This window comes from Mustela erminea, chromosome 5, assembly GCF_009829155.1.
Source record: "Mustela erminea isolate mMusErm1 chromosome 5, mMusErm1.Pri, whole genome shotgun sequence".
Classification (NCBI taxonomy): Eukaryota; Metazoa; Chordata; class Mammalia; order Carnivora; family Mustelidae; genus Mustela; species Mustela erminea.
In genome coordinates, this window is record NC_045618.1 from 89,177,811 (window position 1) to 89,205,734 (window position 27,924).

At 36.4% G+C, this 27,924-nt stretch overlaps 1 protein-coding gene across 1 annotated transcript in view; it reads right to left on the minus strand.

Moving 5' to 3' along the window:
• Positions 1-989: 989 nt before the first annotated feature.
• The window catches only part of FBXO33 (F-box protein 33), a 35,942-nt gene continuing 9,007 nt past the window's right edge, over positions 990-27,924 (minus strand). Inside the window, exons 2-4 of the mRNA XM_032344101.1 lie at positions 6,009-6,119; positions 4,804-5,489; positions 990-3,031 (exon numbers count right to left, since the gene is read on the minus strand). Of these exons, the coding sequence (XP_032199992.1) occupies positions 2,760-3,031; positions 4,804-5,489; positions 6,009-6,119 (1,069 nt within the window). The 3' untranslated portion in view covers positions 990-2,759. The remainder of the gene's footprint in view (positions 3,032-4,803; positions 5,490-6,008; positions 6,120-27,924) is intronic.

A 27,924-nucleotide genomic window follows, 5' to 3' on the forward strand; every position in this document is an offset into this window, starting at 1 on the left:
ACTCTAATGCTAAAGCTCTGTAGCATTAGAGTCAGAGCTCAGAGTGTAACAGATGCTGAGCCTCCCAGTTTGGTGCTTTACTATACCAACCGTCATTTGTATACTATTCACATATATTAATAGGCTTTCTTTTTTCATACATTTCGGGTACTATTTTTGTATTTTACATAATAAACATGTTGATTCACCCAAAAAAGAGTTAGATATGCCTAGGAAACAAGGAAGCTGATGAATACCAGATTATTCCAAGGTGAGGAGGCAGTGTCTGGAAGAAGAGTCAGTGTCTGCAATGATTAGGGAAAGACAGATGAAGGAAAAGAGCCATTTTCTATCTTATAACTGATAGCTGTTTGTCTCAACAACCAAGAATAGAGATTACAAACCAAACTAAAGCAATATAGGAGTTTATGAACTATTTAATACTGGCATACTAAAGGATTTCTGCATCTAGTATAGGAATTGTATAAAGTTCTTATAGCCTATAAATTATGTTTTACTATATCAATACTGTTCTAAATGCATGATACACTTGAGTTTTGTGATAACCAGTCTATTGTTTGCTTTTAAGCTTGTATTTTGCCAAAGCTAGTTAAAACAATTAAAACCCTTCAAACTATTTAAACTGAGACTTTTTTGAAAAAAAAATTCTTTATTTGAGAGAGAGAGAGAGAGAGAAAGTGAGTGAACAGGGGGAGGAAGGGCATAGGGAGAGGGAGGGAGAGTCTCAAACAGACTCCCTGCTAACATGGAGTCCAACTTGGGGCTCAATCCCAGGACCGTGAGATTATGACCTCAGCCGAAATCAAGAGTCAGATGCTTAACTGACTGTACCACCAGGTGCCCCTAACCTAGGACTTTTTATGAAATATTCCCAAATTTAAGCTTTGCCGCACCAGACTAAAATAGTAGCTAACATGATAATAAAGGATTATTACAGTTTAACACTAAAAGTTTTCATGCTTTTTATACAATAAAACATATTACAATGGTCACTTTTTAATGCTTTATTCATTGATTAAAAGAATATACATTTAACATAAACCATACAACATCAGTCATCAGGTCAAACATTCAGCTGGTTTCCTTACAGTTTCTGTCAGGATTTATTTTATCTGATCACATTTGTAAGATAAAATCTCACCACATCTGGCATTTACACACACTGTGCCAGTGGATTCACACTACTGATGTACATATAAAATCCTCATGGTATGTGCTCACTGGAGACAAAACAGTGCACACCTGTCAAAAGGTCATTTTAATATAAGATGGTAAAACCATTTGTAAAATACATATAAACTTTTTCCATAAATAGAATCATATCTGGACATCTGTTGCATAAATTGTGTTTCCAAAGCTTACAATAGAGCAGCCAGGTCTCAGCACTGCTGGGCACCCACGTTGGCTACTTACTTTATTATTGCAGACTGTCCTTTAACATTAAATGCACAACATTCGTACCACTTAAAACTGGGGTCAGGTGGAAGTCTCACAGAGACCACGTCTGTACCGCGGTTGCCCTGAAACAGTTAAGTCGGCTTTTAAAGCCTCTCAGATATAACAAGGTTTTAAAACATACTTCATGGAATGTTCTTCATGTATCATAGCAGCTCATACCTGTGATAGAACAAGCTTTCAGTTCTTCCTTTCTTTCCTTTACATTCACTATTCACAGTGAAACAGGTGCATGGTTTTTTTTTCTTTTTTTTGTTTTGTTTTTTTCAGAGTTCTGAGGTTGCTGACTGAGCCACAGCACAGCTGTGTACCACAGGTCGAAATTCGACCTTAAATATTACAATCTAGCAGTATCTGGCTGGCCAGAGTGGGCCGGCCCCTGCCAGCATGTGGGCACTTCTTCAGTTAAGTCTATTCTTTGGCAGCTGACACGCGCGCTGACAGAGAAAAATCCAGTGACTCGTTGCTAGGGATTTCACGACTAATGTTTGTTTGCAAGCATGTGTGTTTACAGCTCTGTTTTTTGATTTTCTTTTAAGGAGGTTTTACCCTGGAATACAGTTTCCTCCTCCACTATTTGAAATCTGGGCTAAAAAGCTAACTTGAATGTATAATGTAATTGATGAATAAAATTATGTCTCATACAGTTTAAAAAAAAGTCGAACAGTTTGAGTATTCATGTTTATGTAAATGCATTTTTTAAAAAAAGGATTAAGCAGTATTCTAACCTAATACACAAAATTCAGAATGGTAATTGGTGATATCAACTATTATATATGTAATAAAAGTTAAAGTCTTGGCTTCTCTGTTAAAGATCACTCATTTGGGATCATACTATCCTCCCTTCTTCCATTTCAAAAAAAATTAATGAAATGCTATCAAGCATGAATGCAGTGCATTGCATACAAATCCACCAGGCTATGGATATATATCTATATACGTATAAAAATATTTTGGCTCCTGAGTTCTGAACTCTGACACACAAAGAATAAAAACATCAAAAGGCAGAGTAACTCAGTGAAAAAAAAAGTTAGCCAGCAACCTCAGACAACCTTCGGTTGTATATCCTTAAGGTTTGATAACAAGTCCATTAACCGTGAAAGCCCTACACATTGTCACTTTGAACTTCTAAACCAATACCCGACTACGTTCTTTGATCAAGAAGTAGAATATACATATATAATTCTATAAAGCTAATACTGATTAAACACAGCACAAAGGGATTAATTCACACTACTGAAAAAAAAACATAATAGGACCCTACTTGCATATGTAACCACAGGAATTGTACATTTAAAAAAAAGCTAAATGTCTTCGCTGAAGCTTTGCATCTCTCTGTAAAAATGACGATTCGGTTCAGTGAAGACACTGAGTGATTCGATGTCCATGACCGCATGCCAAGGTTGACCCAGGCCCAGGGATACCTGCTCAATAAGGTTATGCACTGGATCCACATCCTGGTCGGCCAGTTCACCTTGGTCAAAATCAATGCTTTCTTCAGTGACTTCAAGTACTTTTAAATCAGAGCCACGAAGACGAGCAATGGCAATGAGGTTGTGCGCCCACACTGTGTAACCTTCAAAATAAACAAAAAACAAGCACTGTCATTTCCTTGTAATTTATTTTTTCTATTTGATAAGTTAGTCTTTTCCACAAACTTGTATCTCACTGACCACTTTGGTCCTTTTCCTTTAAAAATATACCGAGATTGAAAAAGGAAGTAGGATTGTTTAGCTCCAAGAAAAAAAAAAAAAAAAAAAAAGACCAAGTTTGATATTGTTTCCAACAACATCACTGTGGCTGGTGAATTGGTAGATGCTGTAATGCTATTCCGGTATCAGTACATTTACTAAGACTGAAGACATTTAAAGTAAAACTTTATAGCTTTGGATAGTGCTGTATCATAAAAAACAAAATTTTATTTCATGTATATGTATCCATTAACAATACATTGAAAACATTTTTAGTGAGTAAAAAGTCCTCTCCTATGATGCTTCACAGTCTGAAGTTAAGAAGCGAAACTTTAAACTGTTAATTGCCAATAGAAAATATGTAAAGTATTAAAGAGTAATGGATAAACTTTGGGAAGGAATAAAGGGGAATGGGTATAGGAGCTTTAGCTGTATCTAACATCTTATTTCATATTTCTTGTAAAAAAAAAGAGCTTAGATTGGCTGAAATTAATCTTTAATATATAGTGTTGAGTAATATTATAACAAGTTGAAATGTATTTCTCTACTGCTATCTCTGATGACTGGCCAAATTATAAAGCAAAACTTGAAAAGCAAGACACATACTTTCCTGCACTAATGCAGGCTAAAAGATATTTAAAAAATAAGGAAACACAACTAACAGTCCATTTCGTATGCTGTAAAGGTCTTACATGTTCCAGAAAAGGAAGTAAAACGTTCTTCTGGCAGAATAGAAACTCTCTCTAAATGAGGATAGTATTAAGATGAAAGGCACCAGTAAGAAAAAGGCATATACCCAATCAATGGAATCATCATTGGAATCATCATTTAAAAAAATATACAAATTAGGGCGCCTGGGTGGCTCAGTGGGTTAGGCCTCTGCCTTCGGCTCAGGTCATGATTCCAGGGTCCTGGGATTGAGTCCCGCATCGGGCTCTCTGCTCAGCAGAGAGCCTGTTTCCCTTCCTCTCTCTCTGCCTACTTGTGATCTCTGTCTGTCAAATAAATAAAATCTTTAAAAAAAAAATACAAATTAATATGTTAATATCTAGAATCTAGAAGATGAGGCAGCAAGCAAGTAAGAAATCATACTTTCTCTTCCTTCTGTATTATGTTTTTAAGAGATCTTGTGATAAGAGGAAGAAATACATCTACTGCAAGTAGATATGTAACTTTTCTTAGATAAATTAATTTCAAATGCCACTCTCATGAAATACCATCAATCCCATGGTGGAAGAAAAAAGCAACATGGAAGCTGGAACAAAACACTTAAGAGTGGAAATATGACCTTTTACTTGTAAGTGGTGTATCTTATAAGTTAAGTATAAAAGCCAGGGTGCCTGGGTGGCTCAGTGGGTTAAAGCCTCTGCCTTCAGCTCAGGTCATGATCCCAGGGTCCTGGGATCAAGCCCCGCATTGGGCTCTCTGCTCAATGCGGGGAGTCTTGCTTCCCCATCTCTCTCTGCCTGCCTCTCTGCCTGCCTCTCTGCCTACTTGTGATCTCTGTCCAATAAATAAATAAAATCTTTTTTTAAAAAAAGTATAAAAGCCTGCATTTCAACTTGTTAGAAGATTACTCAACACTACAAATGTCAGGGCTTTTTGCTGGTTTAAGATGTTTTAGATATAAATAACAAACTGAACAAAAATCACCTACCGTGAATTGCCAGGAGAGAGAGCTTTGTGCACCTCCATGCTAATAAAACCAATGGATCTTCATTTCGGTTGTCACTAAGATCTGGAAAACCAGATGTGTCAATCACATCATTCATTAGTATAAAATGAGTGAGGAACTTATCATACTGCCTGGATATAAGATCAACAATAGCTCCTGAAACACAAGTGATGTAGCTGTCAAAATGGATCCTCTCTAGTGGTATACTGGGTTTCAGAATCTTTAGCATATCTTCACTCTTGATATCAAAGGCCATTATGTAGACACGAAGGCTGGTGCTCTTTCGTGACAAGGCTTTCCAATGCTCATCATTTGGCATATTGTCCAGAGACTTGTGCATCACGGAAACATTGTGGACCAGGAGAGACAGTCGCTGCAAAGGCACATGGTTGCTATCAGTTAAGACTCTTGCCATCTCAGCTGTAAAGTCACAGAAATCCAGGGCAAGTGAGCGCAGATTCACGAATCGCTCCAGTTCGACTGTGGTGATAAGGGTGCTGCTACCAGGAATATTGTTGTCTAGCAAGCTCAGGTGCTCCATGGTGTTGGCAATAGAGTTTGAGAGAGATGACAGTGATGTTGGGGTTACTAGTTCCAGCATAAACCCACAGGACAGCCATTTCAGTTGCCTACTATTACTCAGTATTTCTTCAAACAGCTGCTGAATTCTGTATGGAAAACACATGCCACAATGATCCTGTTAACATTTAGCGCTAATCTTTTAACACTGACTTCTGAAACTCGGCAATAAAATGGCATGCAATGTTAAGATCCATTTTCTCTCAATCCAACCCACAAGTAACATTATCATAAATACTACTAAAATTCACATAAAAATATGATGAATAAACCATATTAAACATCCAAAAATAAGTTCTTCAACCAATGAAAGCAGCATTTTTGTACCAGTATGGTAGAAAAGAGTGATGATATACAATTTATGTTACAATGAAGGCAAGGAGAGAAGTAACACTGTTAAATAGCAATAATTTACCCAGCAAAGTCTTTGATTTATCTTAAAGATTTATGATGTGGAATAGGGTATTTCATAGTTAAAACACTTTCAGTTTACAGGACACATTTTTTGGGAAAAATATCATTACTCTCCTGATTGTATCTTACAATTTCTCAGAAAAAACTAAAATTATTGTTAATATAAGCCCCCTTCCACTAGCCATATAACTTACTGTTTAATTTTTTTGCCATCAGGATCCACCTTGCTGAGGTATGTATTTGACAAACTTCCTTGCTGTTGTAGAACACTTATGTCTCCAAAAAGGCTAAACTTCTGGAGGTTCCTACAAAAAAAAAGCAATTTAATATGACTGACTAATATATACAAATATAAATATTAAAAATAGAAATGTATAAGGGATATCTACAAAAGTTTCCACTTTATAACTCATTTGAAATCCAATTAGGTATTTTCGGATTGCTTTTTACATACAATGAAAAGCAACATAACACAGGAGAAGTAGTAAAAGCTTTACAGAATGAGTACTGAGGTTTTACACTAAGCTGTATGCTCAGTTCAGAAATTCAGCATTTCAATGACCATGGAAAGATGTTCATGCATTGTTTTCCTGATTTTATTTAGTTGTCCGTGTTCTCTTGCGTGTAACTGAGCTTCTTTTGAGATGATTACTTTGAATGATTTGGCAGGCAATTCACAGATCTCTATTTTTGGGGGGTTGGTTACTGGAGCTTTATTAGTTTCCTTTGGTGGGTCCATGTGTGCCTGATTTTCAATGATCTTTATATTTGGAGGAACAAAACCTCTTCAAATTTTTATAGATAGGTTTCTGCTGCTAACGATCTCCTCTTACTGGGTCTCCAGACTGATGAGATCACCTCTAGGACCACAGTCAAGCTGGACTGAGGCCGGGTCACATGGCTGCTGCTGGGCCTGCACTGGGGTCTATCGTTTGTGGACCTCATTACCAGTCATCTGGGCAGGCATGGATCCTGTCTGGTCTCCTGGTGGAAAGGCTTGCCTCTGAGTCCTTGGTGAGCAGGACCGGTGCTGGGACAATGTCATTAGGTCCGCGGACAGTGGGCCTATTACTAGGTGTGTGGGCAGGAGTGGTTTTTGTCAGATCCCTAGGAAGGCCAGTGTTCTGCCACTGGGTGGGATCCCAAGAAAGGCAGGAATGCCCAGGATTGCAGCTGAGAGGGGCTAGAACTGAGTGTCAGGCTTGTTTCAGGGTCCAGAGCTGGGACCAGATTCTGCAGGTCTGTCTCCAAGGGCACTAACAGATATGTCACCTGCTGGGTTTCTAGATGAAACTTCCCTAGAGCATGGCAGAGAGGGGATGGAGGGCTGCTTCAGGATCCATTTAGACCAATGTTAATGGGTCTGCCCTGGGGTACAAACAGGTATCTCCCAAAGGTTCCTAGGCAGGTAGAAATGCTCCTGGATCATAGCTGTACACAAACTTGAGTACTGCCTTGATTAAAAATCCCTAAGAGATCACACCCTATTGGCTACAAGAAAAAGGCAAATGGCTAGCTTGGTACAATGAGATCCTTCAAAATGTGGTTATACTGGGCTACTTATTATTATTTTATTTTATTAAAAAAAAATTTTTTTTTTTAATTTATTTGACAGAGATCACAAGTAGGCAGAGAGGCAGGCAGAGAGAGAGAGAGAGAGAGGGAAGCAGGCTCCCAGCTGAGCAGAGAGCCCGATGCGGGACTCGATCCCAGGACCCTGAGATCATGACCTGAGCCGAAGGCAGCGGCTTAACCCACTGAGCCACTCAGGTGCCCCTACTTATTATTTTTTAATTAAGATTTTATTTTAATTTATTTGACAGAGAGAACACAAGCAGGGGAAGTGGGAGAGGGAGAAGCAGGATCCCTGTTGAGCAAAAAGCCCGATGTGGGGCCCAATCCCAGGACCCTGAGATCATGACCTAAGCCCAACGGAGACGCTTAACCAACTGAGCCACCAAGGCACCCTTACTTACTATTTTTTAAATGTAATATTATTCCTTCTCAGGTCTGTCTGGTAAACCACTATTGAGCCTTCTATACCTGAATGCCACCTACTCTATTAAAGCCTTTTCTGAGTCAATTCTTTCAGCATCTGTGGATTTAGCCATCCTATGGGGCTTTGTAAAATGCTTTTTTCCCCCTTTGTTTGTTTGTTTCTTTTTTTTTTAGATTTATGTATTTGACAGAGAGAGACACAGAGAAAGAGGAAACTCAAGCAGGGTGAGTGGGAGAGGGAGAAGCAGGCTTCCCACCAAGCAGAGAACCCGATGTGCCTAGATCCCAGGACACTGGGGTCATGACCTGAGCCGAAGGCAGACACTTAGTGACTGAGGCACCGAGGCACCTTGTAAAATGCTTTTATTTTTATTTATTTATTTATTTTTAAAAAGATTTTATTTATTTATTTGACAGACAGAAATCACAAGTAGGTAGAGAGGCAGGCAGAGAGAGAGGGGGAAGCAGGCTCCCTGCTGAGTAGAGAGCCCGATGTGGGGCTCGATCCCAGGACCCTGGGATCATGACCTGAGCTGAAGGCAGAGGCTTTTACCCACTGAGCCACCCAGGCACCCCTAAAATGCTTTTATTAAACTAATATGCTTTACTGTGATTTCTTACCTTTCTCATGAGAGGGGTAAACTCCTGTTTCTTATAAGAACCTGGCAATACTTTTTGGCACAAGACAGGTGTTCAATGAGTATTTTTTAAACAAATGAATACTTTGAGAAGGTAATTTCAAGAGTTACCTAGATAGAAACTGTAATCAAGACCATAATTAAATGAGAATAATGGGACATAGATACGTAAGGGGAGGTGGGCTTGGGATGGATTTTGGAAAGATAATCATATCATGTGGAGCATTATTTTAAGGGTAATGTTTTCAATCAATTAAAAAAAATAACACAGTTATCTTCTGGATAGGTCTTCTATGTAAAGGGAAATTAAAGATGAGTTTATGATACTGACAGCTATTCCAAGTAATTATGTCCTCCAATACTTTGTTTTTCCTATTAGGAGTTCTTTTATGAAACAGAGAACCAAATCTGCCTTAAAGGGGAAAAAAAGACTAAGTAAAAGGTTAGCACCTCAAAGGGCTTAGAATCACTTCTTCATAGATTTCCACAGACTAGTAAGACGATAAATACCAGGTGAGCAGAAAATATTTCACTAAATTTACTACCAAGACACTCCCATAAAAGTATTTAAATTTATTATTTATGAAAAGATATTAATTAAAAAATCTTCACAAATAAAAAGACTTTTTAAGGGACCCATGATAGATGGGAACCAACCTGAATTATTATTATCATAGTAGTAATATTCTTCCTATCATATTCTAAATCTGCATCATTCAATATAGGAAATATAGCTACTAATACTTGGGTAGTCAGAACTGAGATGTGCTTCAGTATAAAAAACTATTTGGAAGACAGTACAAAAATATAAAATCTCATTAAATTTTTTATATTGGTTATATAATATTTGGATATATTGGGTTAAATATAGTAAGACTAATTTCATAATTTCTTTTTAATTTTTAATGTGACTACTAGAAAAATTTAAATTACATGTATAATCTATATTATATTTTTATTGGACAGTTGCTCTAAAGACTATAATGTGCATATTCTAGTTTTCTGGTTAGTTTCATTTAAAAACATATTGTCATCAGCAGAAATACTCTTATGGTTATTTTAACCATTTTTCAGCTTTCTTTCTTTCTAACGCTAAGACCAATGACTAGTTTTTAACTATAAAAAAGTAGAAGTTGACTTAAGAAAGTGTTATCCATAATTAAGCAAAAATACTACAACTCCAAACACACTGTGGTTATACTCTAATATATGTTACAGATAAAAAGTAGACATAGACAAACCCACAGTCTTTCCCCATTTCTCCCATTAACTCAAATACAAATCAAATCCAACAACCCGAAAAAAAGTACAAATGATCAAAGGACAACCATTTTGAATGAAGAGAGCAAATAAGCCACCTTTTTCCACCCGTGATGTCATTTCTTTCTATTTACTGTAACTCATTTCTTTTGAAGACATCATATTTAATCCCCACTGTTTCTATCTCAGACCTAGAAAAATGCAGCCTGCCAGCAATGGCTGATTCAAAACCAAGTCCTCCCCTAGGAGGAAGGAGTCTTCATTTTCTCATTCTCTTGAGAGAAACAGGAATGGAAAAACATATGGGCAGGGGAAATGAAATTAAGCCTGGATTGTATATTTCCTCTAAATGGCGAGTTTTCTCCACTTATTTACTATAGTTAGGCCCACAGAATTTAAGATGACTATGCTGGTGTTTTTTTTTGTTGTTGTTGTTGTTGTTGTTTTGTTTTTTAAAATTTTCCCAAACATTTCAATCTACATCACTGACATCAAGGTCTGGGTAATTCCTTTTTTCCTGCATTGTGCTATCTCTGCTACAGTGGAGGGAGATTATCCACATTCTCCAAGACATCTATCCTCTCTTTTGTCTTCTAATCTCTTCTTTTTTCTACTCCTTCAATCCATTTAGTCCCCAGACTTCCTTAAGTATAATATCAAAGACTTCTACTTACAAGGTGCCATAATGGAACAGAGTTCATTTAATGAACTGTGATTTTAATTTTGCTGAACTACATGTGGTAAATAAAATGCACCTATCTCCTAGTCATGGAATACTAAAGTCCTCATAAATTAAAAAAAACAAAAGCAGAAGAATGGTCTTTCACAATCATGGCTAATAGCCAAGACTATTAACAAAAAGTTTTGACATTTTGACAATTCCTGGCATAATGGTGATGATCTCTTCATTATAGCTACTAGCATTTAAAATTAAAAGTAGAGTTTAATAAAATATTGCCCCAATTAATTTGTTTCACAGCTGGTACTTAGATTTACTGAATCTAGAACATAAAAGTTTTCTCTATCTCAGCTTTCCTTTTCAATCGTGACTAAGATATTCTTGCAATGTCATTTTCTTAAGCACTTAAATTTTATCGACAAGCAGCACTGAATTTCTTCAGGTACACAGCAATTTAAAATTCCTTATCATTCAGACCACAACTCCGTGCTTCCGTATGTAATCAAATAATTAGATAATATTACCCGAAAATGAACTTGACAATTCCACTACAAAATTGTATATGAAAGATTTTATCCATTCATTTTAAATCCCGTATCACACTTATCCCTTCCCAGCCCAATAGCTTTCCCTAGCTGGAATCTATTGACCAAATAATGCTCATTGTGAAGCTCACAGTGTTAAGTAATGATGCTCAAAAATGTTAAATATTACATTTGCTTGGCACATATATTTAAGTATTTATAATTCTTTTTTTCATATACTATCCACACTGGTCTGAATGAAGTACTTAGTGTCACTTATTGAGACAATCAACATAAACCACATTATAATCAGCAAGAATAATGTTATCCAAATTTTTAAAGGCTTGGTCAGGAGAAATAAAAGTAGTGTTGATAGAGCACTAAGTGAGAAATCAAGTGTCCAAAATGCAAAAAAATCCACTGACTGGAGTTTTCTTATGTGTGAAACAAAAGTTTTTAAGTTATTTAAAAAGACAAAATCCTATTACATTAGCAACACCTAATTCTTCTTCTAAACATGGTGATACTTTAGTCATATTTGAACTCTTGCCCACAAAAGTAGGTAAAAGGAGAAGAAAAATTAAGTACATTTACGTTAGAACCAATACCTAATTTATTTTGAGCCTAAAGTGTTAAGTGTTTATCAATTTTGTTGGTAAGTCTTCAAATTCCAATAAAAGGACTTTTCTATCAGAAATGCCACTTTTCAGGACGCCTGGGTGGCTCAGTTGGTTAAGCGGCTGCCTTCGGCTCAGGTCATGATCCCAGCGTCCTGGGATCGAGTCCCACATTGGGCTCCTTGCTTGGCGGGGAGCCTGCTTCTCCCTCTGCCTCTGCCTGCCACTCTGTCTGCCTGTGCTTGCTCTCACTTCTCTCTCTATGACAAATAAATAAATAAAATCTTAAAAAAAAATTCTTTAGAAATGCCACTTTTCAATCAACCCATGTCACAGTTATCAATCACCACCACCACAACAAAAATGTTCAGCTTAAGGAGTTTCCCAGTTTTTGGTAGAAATAAAAATGTTTTACTTTGGAAATTATTAAAGAACTTTGTCATATATATTTTATATATAATATATATAATAAAATCTCATATATATATGAGATTTAAAAAAGAATCCTAGCCATACCTTTTCTCTACAAAAATGCTGGACTGTCTATTATCTTCTCAGTTAACCCCTCAAAGAAAATAAGGCCTCTTAAATTTGGTACTTTAAGGTGGTTATGTTGTTGTTGTTTCAGTATTCACATTAGCTCACAAGATAAGCTTAGTTTAGGATTTTTTTAAATATAATTTTTTATTTTTTATTAACATATAATGTACTATTAGCCCCAGCGGCTCAGGTCTGTGGATCTCCAGGTTTACACACTTCAAAGCACTCACCATAGCACATACCTTCCCGTTAATTTAGGATTTTTATAAGACAATTTACTTTTTATAAGACAATTTACTTTTTTACTTTTAAAAGATTTTATCTATTTATTTGACAGACAGAGATCACAAGTAGGCAGAGAGGCAGGCGGAGAGAGAGGAAGAGAAGCAGGCTCCCTACTTCGGGCAGAGAGCCTGATTTGGGGCTCGATCCCAGGACCCTGGAATCATGACCCAAGCCAAAGTCAGACGCTTTAACCCCTGAGCCACCCAGGTGCCCCTAAGACAATTTACTTTTATATTTTCAGGCTGTATTTTTTGGTAAAATCTTGATTAATACCTATGTAAAAATCTAAGCAAATGGGAAAATTTACTTTGTTGGGTTCTCTCACATATATAAGATTAACATAATAATGGAAGTCTTAAGTATTTTCTACTTTTATTTGAGAAAACCATTTTATTTACTGAAGTATAGTAAACATACAGTGTTAGGGAGCCTGGGTGGTTCAGTTGGTTAAAGGACTGCCTTAGGCTCAGGTCATGATCCTGGAGTTCTGGTATGGAGTCCTACATCTGGCTCCCTGCTCAGCAGGGAGTCTGCTTCTCCCTCTGACCCTCCCCCCTCTCATGCTCTCTCTCTCTCTCTCCCTCTCTCATTCTCTCTCAAATAAATAAATTTTAAAAATTAAAAAAAAAAACCCCATAGTGTTATATGAGTTCAAGGTATATAACATAACAATTCAACATTTCTATATATTACTTATGCTCATCACAATAAATGCACTCTTAATCCCCTTTATCAGTTTCACCAATTCCCCTACCCACCTGCCCTCTGGCAACCACCAATTTGTTTTCTGTATTTAAGAATCTGAGTTTTTTTGGTCTTTTTAGTTTGCTCATTTGTTCTGTTTCTTAAAAACACATATTGGTGAAATCATGGTATGGGTCTTTCTGACTTCGCACTTTGCATTATACCCTCTAGTTACCTCCATGTTGTTGCAAATGTCAGATCTCATTCTTTTTTATGGCTGTGTGTATGTATCAATTCTTTATCCATTCATCTGTTGATAGGGCACTTGAGTTACATGTCTCGGTTATTGTAAATAATGCTTCAATAAACATAGGGGTGGCATATATATTTTTGAATTTGTGTCTTCGTTTTCTTTGGATAAATACCCAGCAGAGGAATTACTGGATCATAAGGTAATTCTGTTTTTTAATTTTTTAAGGAAATTTCATCCAACAATACACGAAGGTTCCACTTTCTTCACATGCTCACCAACACTCGTTATTTCTTGTCCTATTAAGTCTAGCCTTTCTGACAGGGGTAAGGCGATTATCTCATTGCGGATTTGATTTGCATTTTCCTGACAATTAGTGACTTTCAGCATCCTTTCACGTATCTGTTAGTCACTTGTATGTCTTCTTTGCAGAAATGTTTGTCTACTCAGGTCCTCTGTTCATTTTTCAATTAGATTATCTGGGGTTATTTGGTGTTGAGTTCAATATTTCTTTTTATATTTTGCATATTAACCCCTTATCAGATGTTATCATTTGAAAATATCTTCATTACAGTAGGTTACCTTTTTGTTTTTTGATGGTTTCTTTCACTGTGCAAGAGCTTTTTTGGGTGTAGTCCCAATAGTTTATTGTTTGCCTTGCCTGAGAAGATGTATCTTCAAAAATATATATATATATTTTAAGATTTTAAAATTTATTTGACAGACAGTGATCACAAGTAGGCAGAGAGGCAGGCAGAGAGAGAGAGAGAGATGGGGGAGCAGGCTCCCCAGTGAACAGAGCCTGATGTGGAGCTCAATCCCAGGACCCTGGGATCAAGACCTGAGCCGAAGGCAGAGGCTTTATTTAACCCATTGAGCCATCCAGGAGCCGCTTAAAAACTAATTCTGTGGCTGAAAAGAAATTACTGTCTATGTTTTCTTCTAGGAGATTCATGATTTCAGGTTTTACACTTAGGTCTTTAATCCATTTTGAGTTTATTTTTGGGTACAGTGTAAGAAAGTAATCAAATTTCATTCTTTTGCATGCAGCTGTCCAGTTTTCCCAGTACCACTTGCCGAAGAGACTGTCTTTCCCCCACTGTATATTCTTATGCTTTTGTTGAAGATTAATTGACCTTAAAATCATGGGTTTATTTCTGGGCTCTCTGTCCTGTTCCACTGATCTACATGTCTGTTTTTGTGCCTATAGCATAGTGTTTGGATTACTACAGTTTTGTAGTTTATCTTTTTTTCTGGGATTGTGATACTGCCAGCTTTGTTATTCTTTCTCGATTGCTTTGGCTCTTCAGGGTCTTTTATGATTCCATATAAATTTTAGTATTATTTGTTCTAATTCTGTGAAAAATACTTTTGGTGTTTTGATAGGGGCTGCATTAAATCTGCAGACTGCTTTGAGCAGCATGGATATTTTAACAATATTTGCTTTTTTTTTTTTTTTTTTTTATAATGAAGAAGAGTCTTCTTGGCTTCGGATTAGGAGCCCTTTACATATGAAAATATTTATAAACGCGAAGAAGTATAACTGAAGTTGAGGGTCATTTGTTTCAGACTCCAGTTGGGAAATGGGTGGAAATCTTGTACAACATTTCAATTTTTTTTGTTGTTGTTGTTTATTAAGAGTACAGTCATAATTACATCCCAGCATTTTTAAATCTGATTTTTTCCTTCAAATAAAACCAACTAATTCTTCATGCTATGGACGAATACACAAAGTATTTGCAATATAAACAATTTTAGGGCTAATCATCCTCTGGGTTTTGGAGTTTACTTCTCTGGAACCAGAAGATGCTTTATTGATACCATTATATTTTAGAGCAGAATTTTAAACACATCTATGCCTATCTTTTTTTTTTTTTAAAGATTTTATTTATTTGACAGAGAGAGATCACAAGTAGGCAGAAAGGCAGGCAGAGAGAGAGAGAGAGAGGAGGAAGCAGGCTCCCTGCTAAGCAGAGAGCCTGACGTGGGACTCGATCCCAGGACCCTGAGATCATGACCTGAGCCGAAGGCAGCGGCTTAACCCACTGAGCCACCCAGGCGCCCCTGTGCCTATCTTTTAAAATGTATTTTTAGAGCAATTTTAGATTCATAGTAAAACTGATCAAAAGTAAAGACTTCCCATATCCTCCTTATCCCCACATATGTATAATCTCTTCCATTATCAACAGCACTCATGAGAATGGTACATTTTTTAGCAAGGATGAACCTACTCTGACCCATCATAATCACCCAAAGTCCATAGTCTAACTTAGGACTCACTCTTAGTGTTGTGCATTCTATAGGTTTGGACAAATGTATAATGACACATATCCATCATTATAATATCATACAGAGTTTTTCACTGTTCTCCAAGTCCTCCGTGCTCTGCCTATTTGTCTTTCTCTTCTCCCCACCCCTTGCAAGCACTGATTTTTTTATTGTCTTCAGTTTTGCCTTTTCCAGAATATCACACAGTTGAAATCACACTGTATACAAAATTTTCAGATTGCCTTCTTTCAATTAGTAACATGCACTTAATGTTTCTCCATGTCTTTTCATGCCTTAATAGCTCATTTCATTTTAATGCTAAATATTCCACGGTCTGGATGTACTAAAGTTAATTTATACATTCACCAACTGAACAACATCTTGATTGTTTCTAAGGTTTGGAAATTATGAGTAAAGACACTATAACCATCTGTGAGCAGGTTTTTGTGTGGAAGTATGTTTTCAACTCCTTTTAGTAAATACCAAGTAGAACAAATGCTGGATTGTATGGTAAGAGTATGTTTAGTTTTTTAAGAAACTGTCAACATTTTTTTTTTAATAGTAGCTGTACCATTTTGCAACCTCTAGCAAGAAGAATTCCTGTTACTCCACATCTTTGCCAGTATTTGGTATTGTCAGTATTCTAGATTTTTACCTTTGTAGTGCATGATAGGATTTTGATGTGAAAAATGGACAAGATAAAATATTAAAGGAAAAAGGTACAAAACCACACATGGATTATTATTCCAGTTTTGCAAAAGATACATCATGTTTGCCCGTGATCATCTCTGGTGGATTTTTTACTTTATTTTTCTTGTATTTTTCAAATATCCTATTTTACAAACAAATATTACTTGGGAATTCACAAAAGAAATGTATTTATCTGAGTATAGGTGACAAACAATGTTACATTAGTTTCAGGTGTACAACTTAGTGATTTGACAAGTTTATACATTATGCTATGTTTACCACAAGTATAGCTACCATCTTTCCCATTACATCACTATTAAAATATCACTGACTGTATTCCTTATGCTCTACTTTTTATCCTTGTGACTTACTCATTCCATAAATGTAAATGTGTATCTCTCTCTCCCCTTCAACCATTTTGCCCAAGCCCCTTTGGCAACCATCTGTATTTACAGTTCTGATTTTGCTTTTTGTTTCTTCATGCACTTCTTTTAGATTCCATTTATGAGTAGAATTATATGGCCTTTGTCTTTCTCAGTCTGACTTATTTCACTTAGCATAATATCCCTAGGTTCATCCATATTGTCTCAAATGGTATGATCTCTTCCCTTTTTTATGGCTGTGTAATACTTCACTATGTACACACACACACACACACACACACACACACACACACCACGTTTTCCTTATCCATTTGTTTATTGCTGGACACTTCTGTTGCCTCAAATTCTTGGCTATTGTAAATAATGCTGAAATAAACAAAGGGGAATGAATAGAAAAAAAAATATCTTCCTAAGGTAAACACCCAACAGTGGAATTATTTGATCATATGATATTTGTATTTTTAGTATTTTGAGGAACCTCCACACTGTTTTCCACAGTGGCTGTACCAATTTACATTCCCATCAGTTGTGCAAGAGGATTCCTTTTTCTCCACATCCTCACCAACACTTATCATTCTTGTCTTGATTTTAGCCATTCTAACAGTATGAAGTAATATCTCACTGCAATTCTGATTTGCATTTCCCTAATGATTAATGATGTTGAACATCTTTTCATGTGTCTGTTGGCTATCTGTATGTCTTTGGAAAAATCTCTATTCAGGTCCTCTGCCCATTTTTTAATTGGATTTTGTGTGTGTGTGTGTGTGTGTGTGTGTGTGTGTGCTGAGTTTTATTAAGTTCTTTATATATTTTGGATATTAACCCCTTATCAGATGTATCATTTAGAAATACCTTCTCCCATTCAGTAGGTTGTCTTTTTGTTTTCTTGATGGCTTCCCTAGCTGTGCAATAGCTTTTTATTTTGATGTAGTCCCGATAGTTTATTTTTGACTTTATTCCCTTGCCTTAGGAGATACATCTAGAAAAACGCTGCTACGGCTAATGTCAGAGAAATTTACTGCTTGTGTTCCCTTTTAGGATTTTTATGGTTTCAGGTCTCACATTTACTTCTTTTCATTCATTTTGAGTTTATTTTTGTGAATGGTGTAAGAAAGTTTCATTCTTTTGCATGTAGATGACCAGTTTTCCCAACACTGCTTGTTGAAGACTATCTTTTTCCCAGTGGATATTCTTTCCTGCTTTCCTGAAGTTTAACTGAGCATATAATTGTGGGTTTATTTATGGGTTTTTCATGGGTATCTATTTTTGTGCCAGTACCATACTGTTTTAATTACTACAGCTTTGTATTATAACTTAAAATCTGGAATTGTGATACCTCCAGCTTCGTTATTCTTTCTCAGGACTGCTTTGGCTATTCAGGGTCTTTTGTGGTTTGATACAGATTTTGGTATTATTTTAGTTCTGTGAAAAATACTATTGGTGTTTTGATAGGGGTTGCATTAACTTTGTAGATTGTTTTGGGGTAAAAACATATTGACATTCTTCTAATCCATGAACTTGGAATATCTTTCCATTTCTTTGAGTCATTTTCAATTTCTTTCATCACTGTTTTATAGTTTTTAGAGTATAAGTCTTTCACCTCTTTGGTTAATTCCTATGTATTTTATTCTTTCTGGTGCAACTATAAATGGTGCTGTTTTTTTAAAAAAAATTCTCTTTCTGCAACTTCATTGTTAGTATACAGAAATCCTACCAATTTGGGGCTATTAACTTTATATCCTGCCACTTTACTCAATTCATTTAGTACTTCCAGTACTCAATTCATTTAGTACTTCTAGTAGTTTTTTGATGGACTCTTTAGGATTTTTTATGCATAGTGTCATGTTGCCTGCAAATACTGACAGCCTAATTTGTTCTTTACCAATATGGATGTCTCATTTCCTTTTTTTTGTCTGATTGCTATGGCTAGGAGAAAGCAGTGAGAATGGACACCCTTTATCTTGTTCCTGACCTTGGAGGGAAAGCTCTCAGTTTTTCACCACGGAGGATGATGTTAGCTATGGGCTTTTCGTATGTGGCCTTTATTATGTTGAGGTATGCTCCCTCTAACACTGTTTTGTTGAAAGGTTTTATTTTTATTTTTTATTTTTTTATTTTTTTAAATCATGAATGGACATTGAATCTTGTCAAATGTCTTTCTACTGAAATGACCATATGACTTTTATCCTTCATTCTGTGATGTGGTTTATCATGGTGATTGACTGTGAATACCGAACAATCTTTGCATCCTGAGAATAAATCTCACCTGATTGTGCTGAATGATCTTTTTAATGTATCGTTGTATGTAGTTTGCTAACGTGTTGCTGAGAATATCTGCACCTAGGTTTGTCAGGGATACTGGGCTATAGTTTTCTTTTTCTGTGGTGCCTGTACAGGTTTGGTATTAGAGTAATGCTGGCTTTATAGAATATTTTTAGAAGCTTTCCTTCCTCTTTTTTTTTTGGAACTACTTTTAGAATAGGTATTAACTCTTTTTAAAATGTCTGGTAGAATTTGGTCTGTGAATTCATGTGGTATTGGACTTTTATTCTTCTGTTGTTTTTGAATACTGATTAAATTTCATTATTTGTAATCAGTCTGCTCAGATTTTTTTCTTTCTTTCTGGTTCAGTATTGGAAGATTATGTTTCTAGGAATTTATCCATTTCTTTCAGGTTGTCTAGTTTGCTGGCATATAATTGTTTATAGTATTCACTTATAATCTTTTATATTTCATTTGTATGAGTTATTATTTTTCCTCTCTCATTTCTTTAATTTTTCTCTCATTTCTGATTTTATTTATTTGGGTCTTTTCTGTTTGTTTCTTAATGAGCCTGGTTAGGGGTCTGTCAATCTGGTTTATTTTTTCAAAGAACCAGTCCTTGGTTTCATTGAGTTCCCCCCCTCCTTTTTTTTTTTTAAAGTCTCTATGACATTTACATCTGCTCTGACCTTTATTTTTTCCTTTTCCTTTCTTCTATTCACCTTAGGTTTTGTTCGCCTCTTTCTAGTTCCTTTAGGTGTAACATTGATCTTTTGAGTTTTTTCTTGTTTCTTCTTTCTTAGGCCTGTACTGCTACAGAACTGCTTCTGATGTGTCTCAAAGATTTTGGATCATTGTGTTTTCATCTTCATTTGTAATCATGTATTTTTTTGATTTCTTCTTTGATTGTTTCATTGACCCACTGGTTGTTTAGTCTTCATGCATTTGTGGTTTTTCCTTTTTTTTTTTTTTTTTTCTCCTTGTGATTCATTTCTAGGTTTATACTGATGTGTTGGAAAAGAGGTATGGTATGATATCAATTTTCTTAAATTTATTGAGACTTGTTTTATGGCCCAATATGTGATCTATTCTTGAGAATGTTCCATTTGCACTTGAAAAGAATGTGTACTCTGTTGTTTTTGGATGGAATATTCTGTATATATTTGTTATGTCCAGCTGGTCCAACATGTTCAAAGACCTTACTTCCATAGGGGTGCCTGGGTGGTGCAGTTGGTTAAGTGTTCAATTCTTGGTTTCAGCTCAGGTCATGATCTCATGGTTCTAAGATCAAGTTCCATATAAGATGAGATAAGATCTGTGCTCAGCTTAAAGTCTGCTTTAGATTCTCTTTTCCTTTCCCTCTGCCTCCCCCCACTCATGCACACTCTCTATAATACATAAAATCTTTAAAACAAAACAAAGATATTTCCTTATTTTTTTGTCTGAATGATCCATCCACTGACATAAGTAGAGTATAAATGTTCTCTATCTACTGTTTCTGTATCACATCAATTTCTCTCTTTACGTCCATTAGTATTTGCTTTATGTAGATAGGTGCTCCAGTATCAGGTGTACAGATATTTATAGTTGTTAAAGATTCTTGATGGATTGATTCCTTCATTACTATGCCCTTCATTACAATGCCCATTATAATGATTCCTTCATTATAATTCCCTTCTTTGTTTCTTACCACAATCTTTATTTTAAAGTCTGTTTTGGAAGTGCTTAGGTGGCTCAGTGGGTTAAAGCCTCTGCCTTTGGCTCAGGTCATGATCCCAGGGTCTTGGGATCGAGCCCCGAATTAGGCTCTCTGCTCAGCAGGGAGCCTGCTTCCTCTCTCTGCCTGCCTCTCTGCCTACCTGTGATCTCTGTCAAATAAATAAATAAAATCTTAAAAAAAAAAAAGTCTGTTTTGTCTGACGTGTGTTGCTACTCCAGCTTTTTTACACTTTATTTACATGGTCAATGTTTTCCATCCCTTCACTTTTATTTAGTCTGTAGGCATCATTAGGTCTGAGATGAGCCTCTTGTAGGTTTGTTTGTTTGTTTTTTAAAGATTTTATTTATTTGACAGACAGATCACAAGTAGGCAGAGAGGCAGGCAGGAAGAGAGAGGAGGAAGCAGGCTCTCCGCGGAGCAGAGAGCCCGATGTGGGGCTCCATCCCAGGACCCCGGAATCATGACCTGAGCCAAAGGCAGAGGCTTTAACCCACTGAGCCACCCAGGGGCCCCTGTCTGTTTGTTTTTTAATCCATTCCACTACTCTATGTCCCTGGATTGGAGCATTTGGACCATTTATATTTAAAGTAATTACTAATAGTATGTACTTATTGCCACTTAAAAACTTTGTTTATTGGCTGTTTTTGTAGTTCTTCTTTGTTCTTCTTCTCCTGCTCTCTTTGTGATTGATTAGTATCTACAGTGTTTTATTTGGCGTTCTCTTTACTTTTGGTGTATCTATCATAGGTTTTGGGTTTATGGTTACCATGAAGTTCATATATGTCATCTGATGTAAATATCAGTCCATATTAATTTGATGGCCTTTAAGTTCAAACACGTTCTTAAAAAGAAAAAAAAAAAGGTTTTTTCCCCTTCTTTTCTCTTTTTACTCTCTTCTCCACTTTTATGTATATATTGCCATATTTTGTGTGTTTTTATTCATTTTTCCTATGTTTAATTATGGCCATTTCTTTTCCACTTAAAGAAGTCACTTTAATACTTCTTGCAAGGCTGGTTTAGTTGTGATAAATTCCTTTATCTTTTCTTTTCTGGGAAACTATCTCTCCTTCAAATATGAATGCTAATCTTGCTAGGTAGAGTATTCTTGGTTGAAGGTTTTTCGTTTTAGCACTTGCCACTCTCTTCTGGCTTGCAAAGTTTCTGCTGAAAAATCAGCTAGTATTCTTACAGGTTGTCCTTTCTAGGTAACTTTGTGTTTCTCTCTAGCGGGTTTTAAGGTTCTCTCTTTATCTTTAACCTTGGACTTTTTAATTATTATGTGCTGTGGTGTGGAACTCTTTGGGTTTATCTTGTTTAGAATTCTGCTTCTTGGACTTGGATGTCTATTTCTCTCCCTAGGTTAGGAAAGTTTTCAGATACTGTTTCTTCAAATATGTTTTTCTACACCTTTCTCTCTCTTCTTCCTCTGCGACCCCAATAATGCGAACATTTGTTGACTTGATTTTGTGTAAGAGATCTCTCAATCGATCCTTATTTCAAAAATTTTTTTAATTAAAAAATTTTTTTTTCCTTTATTTTGATGTTTGGCTTGTGTGCTATTATCCTGTCTTCCAGATTGCTGATATTTTCTTCTGCAACCTCTAAATTACTGTTGATTCCCTCTGGGGGAAGGGGGGACACTGACAACTCAATGGCAGCTTTCAAATATATTGTGTTGAAATAGGATTATAGATAATATAGTGAAGCCAAGAAAACTGCATATAGCCTCCAGGTGACTCAAAATTGTTTCAGATGGTAAAAATGGGACTGAAAAGAACATCTGGCAACAACACTAGAATAGAATATACTGAACCATAACAATAAACAGATGCCTCATTTTGAGGCCATGAGATAATACCAGTAACAAGGGAATTGTGCCCAAATCCTTTTACTTAAATATGAAATCTGTGACCTACTTTTTCAAGTGAACTAAAGAAATAAACAGGGTTCTTTCCTGCACAATGTCCGTAACATGTACTTGCTCAAAAGGTATGTAATAAAAACATACTGGGAAAACATTACAGTTGGTTACAAAGTTTTCTGTCATCTCAATTCTTCAAATTAGTTTAGCTCTGTTCCTAAGGTAATATTAATAGACTACAACCTACTTAATATTACTAGTCCCTCTGCAACATACCTTAGCTCTTTTCTTTCTTTTTTTTAAAGATTTTTTGTTTATTTGAGAGAAAGAGGGGGAAGGGGGCATATATGAGTATGTGTATGAGTTGGGGAGGGGCAGGGAAGATGGAGAAGCAGACTCCCCACTGAACAGGGAGCATGATGCAGGGCTTGATCCCAGGACCCTGGAATTATAACCTGAGCTGAAGGCAAATGCTTAACTAACTAAACCACCCAGGTGCCTCTGAAACACACCTTACATATGTTGTGAAAGCACAAAATCATAAACAATGTTTGATAATCAATCTCCTGAACCATGTAATAGGCCATACTACTGCCAAAAGAGAATGAATTTCTTCAACCTCACTGCATTCTTCTTTAATCCTATTTCAAAAAGCCATCAGTTTTAGATCTAGAGCTGTCAGATTATTAAGTACTTACAACTTAGAAACTCAGCCTATAGACTGCTCTCCTACTCTTTGTTCATTCAAATATTAAAATATGCATTATGTGTCAATGATGTGAAAAGTTATGGCAGTTAAGCTCCCAGAGTCCATGGGTTTAGTCTCTTGGCATAGAAATAAGGGTTTTAAAAGGACTCATTAAAAAAAAAAATAGATGAGAAGAAGGAATTATTAATAACTTTGTTAATATATATTAATAGCATTGTGTTTATATTTTAAAAAGTACATAATTTTCAGAGCTTTATACTGAAATGTACAGTATAAAATGATCCTGGTATCTTGGATTTGTTTTAAAATACTTCAGTAAAGATAAAATAACACACATGTGACAAATTCCTTAAATTACTGAATCTGGGTGATAGGTTGTCCATTTTAACTATTTTTTGTATGTATTAGAAAATTTCATTAAGCAAATAAGAAAACCAGGCAGTCATTTCTCTGTATAACTGGAAAGTTAACTTAACTATTCTGTGGTTCAGTTTTAGCATCTGGAAAATAAGCAATAATAATGTTACCTACCCTTATGGTTGTTTAATACTGCTGTTTCTCTGGGAAAACTAGTTTAGCATTTTAGGAATTGTTAAGAACACATCTACTGGGATCGAGTCCTGCTTCGGGCTCTCTGCTCTGCAGGGAGCCTGCTTCCCTCTCTCTCTCTCTGCCTGCCTCTCTGCCTACTTGTGATCTGTCTCTGTCATATAAATAAATAAAATATTTATAAAAAAAAAAAACCACATGTGCTTAACTCTCTGCAGTGCTGGCAATATGCCTGGACCTTACCCAGCCCCATGACTCTTGTGGTGACGCTAACTGGAGTTTGGTATCAGAAGGGTGATGGCTTGAAAAGGTGGGTTTAAGCCATGGAAGATCAAAGTCTCTTGCCTCAGGTGACTACCTTTCTTCTTAGCCTTGAATCAAGACTGTCCCTTTGAGGTTTCTAAGAGTGAGTCTGAGTCTTTTTTGAAGTAACTAGCAACACCTAAAAGGTAGCTGAATTCTGCCCTTGTTTCTTCCCCTATTCCTTGTCCACTGAAGAGATGTAATAGAAGAGTACACATGATGAATGTCTGGGTAGGAAAACAGATTTATCCAGGCTTACAGTTACAGGTGATGAGACCAGTGATATGCAGTGAAGAATCCTTGTGCAGAGTACTACTTGCTTCTTCCTTTCCACTTAGTCCCACCATTTTGAAGCTATAATTCGTATGTGGGCCAGACTGAAGCATATTCAAAGAAGTAAAGGGTTTATATGAAGCAGGAAGTGAAGGAGAAAAGAGTGAAAGGAAAATTCCAAGTGTCTGCAGAAAGGAAGACCAGGAAGTTTCTGGGGCTATTTAACAAACTGATCCAAATTTACATAAGGCCTATGTGAACAGGGCACTGTTTGAAAGTACTTTGTGATACAAGGCACTAAATAGCAAAGATAAGCCATGTTTTCAGAAAACAAACTGTTCAAACCCTAGGTATTTTCTTTTTTTGTAAAAAATGTATAAATCGGGACCCCTGTGTGGCCCATTTGGTTAAGCAGCTGCCTTCAGCTCAGGTCATGATCCCAGGGTCCTGGGTTAGAGCCCTGCATTGGGGTCCCTGCTCAGTGGAGAGCCTGATTCTTCTTCTCCCTCTACCTACCTCTCTGCCTACTTGTGCTCTTTCTGTCGAATAAATAAATAAAATCTTTTTAAAAAAAGTATAAATCTTTAACACAAAAGGAAAACAAAATGAATAGAAATAGCCAATGGAAAAAATACTTTTTAGACATATTTAGGGAATAATTAAAAGGGCACTGTAATATCAGTAAAATAATTATGTCTAATTTTTTATACTTACATTCTATTTCTAGAAGGTCTCCAGATAAAAATACAGAATCAGACTACTCATCACTTTCATTGCTCCCATACTGGTCAACAGCAACATCATCCCTTGCCTGGATTACTGCAAAGGCCTCCTGACCCAGCCTGTTGCTTCTTCCCTTGTCCTACAACTATTCCCTACAAACTATTCCCAACACAGCATCTGGAATGTTCCTTTTTTTTTTCGTCCTTTGAGTACAGCTGACATACAATGTTACGTTAGTTCCCAGTGTACAAAATAGATTCAACTTCCTATACATCATGCTATGCTCACCACAAGTGTAGCTACCATCTGTCACCACACAATGCTATTGCAGTATCACTGACTATTCCCTATGCTGTGCCTATTATTATGACTTACTCGTTTCACAACTGGAAGCCTGTATCCTCTATTCCCCTTTACCCATTTTGCCCATCCTTCCATCCCCCTTCCCTCTGGAAACCATCAGTTTGTTCTGTTAGAATGTTCCTTTTGCAATATTAGAAATTGTCACTCCTTAGTTCAAAACTTTTTCATGGCTCCTCATCTTACTCACAGTAAAAGTCAAAGTCCTTACAACTGATTACTACTTCATCTTCCCCTTTATGTGGTAGGCAGTGTTCTACAACCCAAGGCATTTCCTGCTATTTTACTTAAGCATGCCCCTGGTCAAAGTCCCACAGTAGAGCTGCTACTTAATCTAGGAATCACTTTCCAGAGAGACACAGAAGGCTGCTCCCTCCCTTCTTTTTCTCAAACTTATTGTGTGCACTTATCTTTTCAACAACAGTTTCAATATACATATAATTTTCATAGACATATTTGTGTGTTTTGTAGCATGTATACTGTAAATATGTATATTAAAATTCCACTAAAAAGAGTTGTCTTTTTGCTTTTTAGCATAAAAATTCCCCTGTGAATTAAACAACCATCACAACTTTTGTAAAAACCTATACACATATAAGCATACCTCTGAGACTTTCTGGGTCTTGTTCTAGATCACCACAATAAAGCAAATATTATAATAAAGCCAAGTCAAAATGAAGTTTTTGGTTTCCCAGTCAGTGTACATACAAGTTAGTTTTACACTATATTGTTGTCTGTCAAGTGTACAATAGCATCACATCCAAGTGTACATAACTCAATTAAACAATACTTTATTGCTAAAAACCCATCAACTGAGCATTTACCTTTTTATTTATTTTTTTTAAATTGGTGGAGGGTCTTACCTCCATGTTGATGGCTGCTGACTGATCAGGATTGTGGTTGCTGAAAGATGAGGTCGATTTGGCAGTTTCTTAAAATAAGACAATAAAGTTTGCCACATCAACTGACTCTTCCTTTTATAAATTTTTTTTCTGTAGCATGCAAGGCTGTTTGATAGCATTTTAGCCATAATGGAGTCAATCCTCTCAAACCAGCTTGCTGCTTTATCAACTAAAGTTTATGTAATATTCCAAATCCTTTGTTGTCATTTCAATAATCTTCACAGCATATTCACCAGAAATAGATTCCATTTCAAGAAACTCCTCTCTTTGCCCATCGGTAAGAAGCACCTCCTCATTCATTAAAGTTTTATCATGAGACTGCAGTGATTCAGTCACATATTGAGGCTCCACTTCTATTTCTAGTTCTTTTGCTATTTTTCCACCACCTCTGCAGTTACTACTGAAATCGTGAACCCCTTAAAATCATCCACTGAAATCCTGAACCCCTTAAAATCATCCAGGAGGATTGGAATCTTCTTCCAAACTCCTCTGGTGTTGGTATTTTGACTTCTTCAAGTGAATTATGACTGTTCTTAATGACATCTAGAATGGTGATTCTTTTCCAGAAAGTTTTCAATTTACTTTGCCCACATTATCAGAGGAATCATGATTTATGACAGTGATAGCCTTATAATATGTATTCTTCAATAATAATGCTTAGCAGTCAAAACTGCTCTTTGATCCATGGGCTACAGAATGGATATTGTGCTAGCAGTCATGAAAACAACATTGATTTCACTGTACAGCTCCATCAGAGCTCTTGGGTGAAAAGGTGCATTGTCATAACCTACAATATTTTAAAAGAAATTTTTTTTTTTTTTTTGCTGAGCAGTAGGTCTAAACAGTGGTCTCAAAATATTCAAAATATCACCATGCTGTAAACAGATGTGCTGTCATCCAGGCTTTGTTGTTTCATTTATAGAGCACAGGCAGAGTAGATTTAACCTAATTCTTAAGGGTCCTATGATTTTGGGAATGGTCAATGAGCACTGTTTTCTTTCTCTCTCTCTCTCTTTTTTTTTTTTTTTAAGATTTATTTATTTGACACAGAAAGAAACAGCGGGAGAGGGAATACAAGCAGGGGGAGGGAGAAGCAGGCTTCCCCCCAAGCAGGGAGCCCAATGCAGGGCTTGATCCCAGGACTCTGGAATCATGACCCAAGCTAAAGGCAGACACCCAACGACTGAGCCACCCAGACACCCCTGAGCAGTTTTCAACTCAGAGTCACCAGTTGCATTAGCTCTTAATAAGAAAGTCCACCTGTCTTTTGTAGCTTTGAAGTGAAGCACTGATTTCTCCTCCCTAGCTTTGAAAGTCCTAGATGGTATCTTCCTCCAACAGTAGGCTATTTTGTCTATATTGAAAATCTTTGGCTTAGTTCAGCCATCTTCATTAATTATCTTAGCTAGATCTTCTGGATATTTTGCTACTACTTCTGCATCATCAACTGCTGCTTCACCATATATCTTGATGTTATGGAGGCAATTTCTTTCCTTAAATCTCATGAACCATCTTCTGCTAACTTCAAACTTTTTTCTTAGCTTTCTCACCTCTTTCAGCCTTCAAAGAACTGAAAAGAGTTAGGGCCTTGCTCTGGATCAGGCTTTGGCTTAATGGAATGTTGTGGCTGGT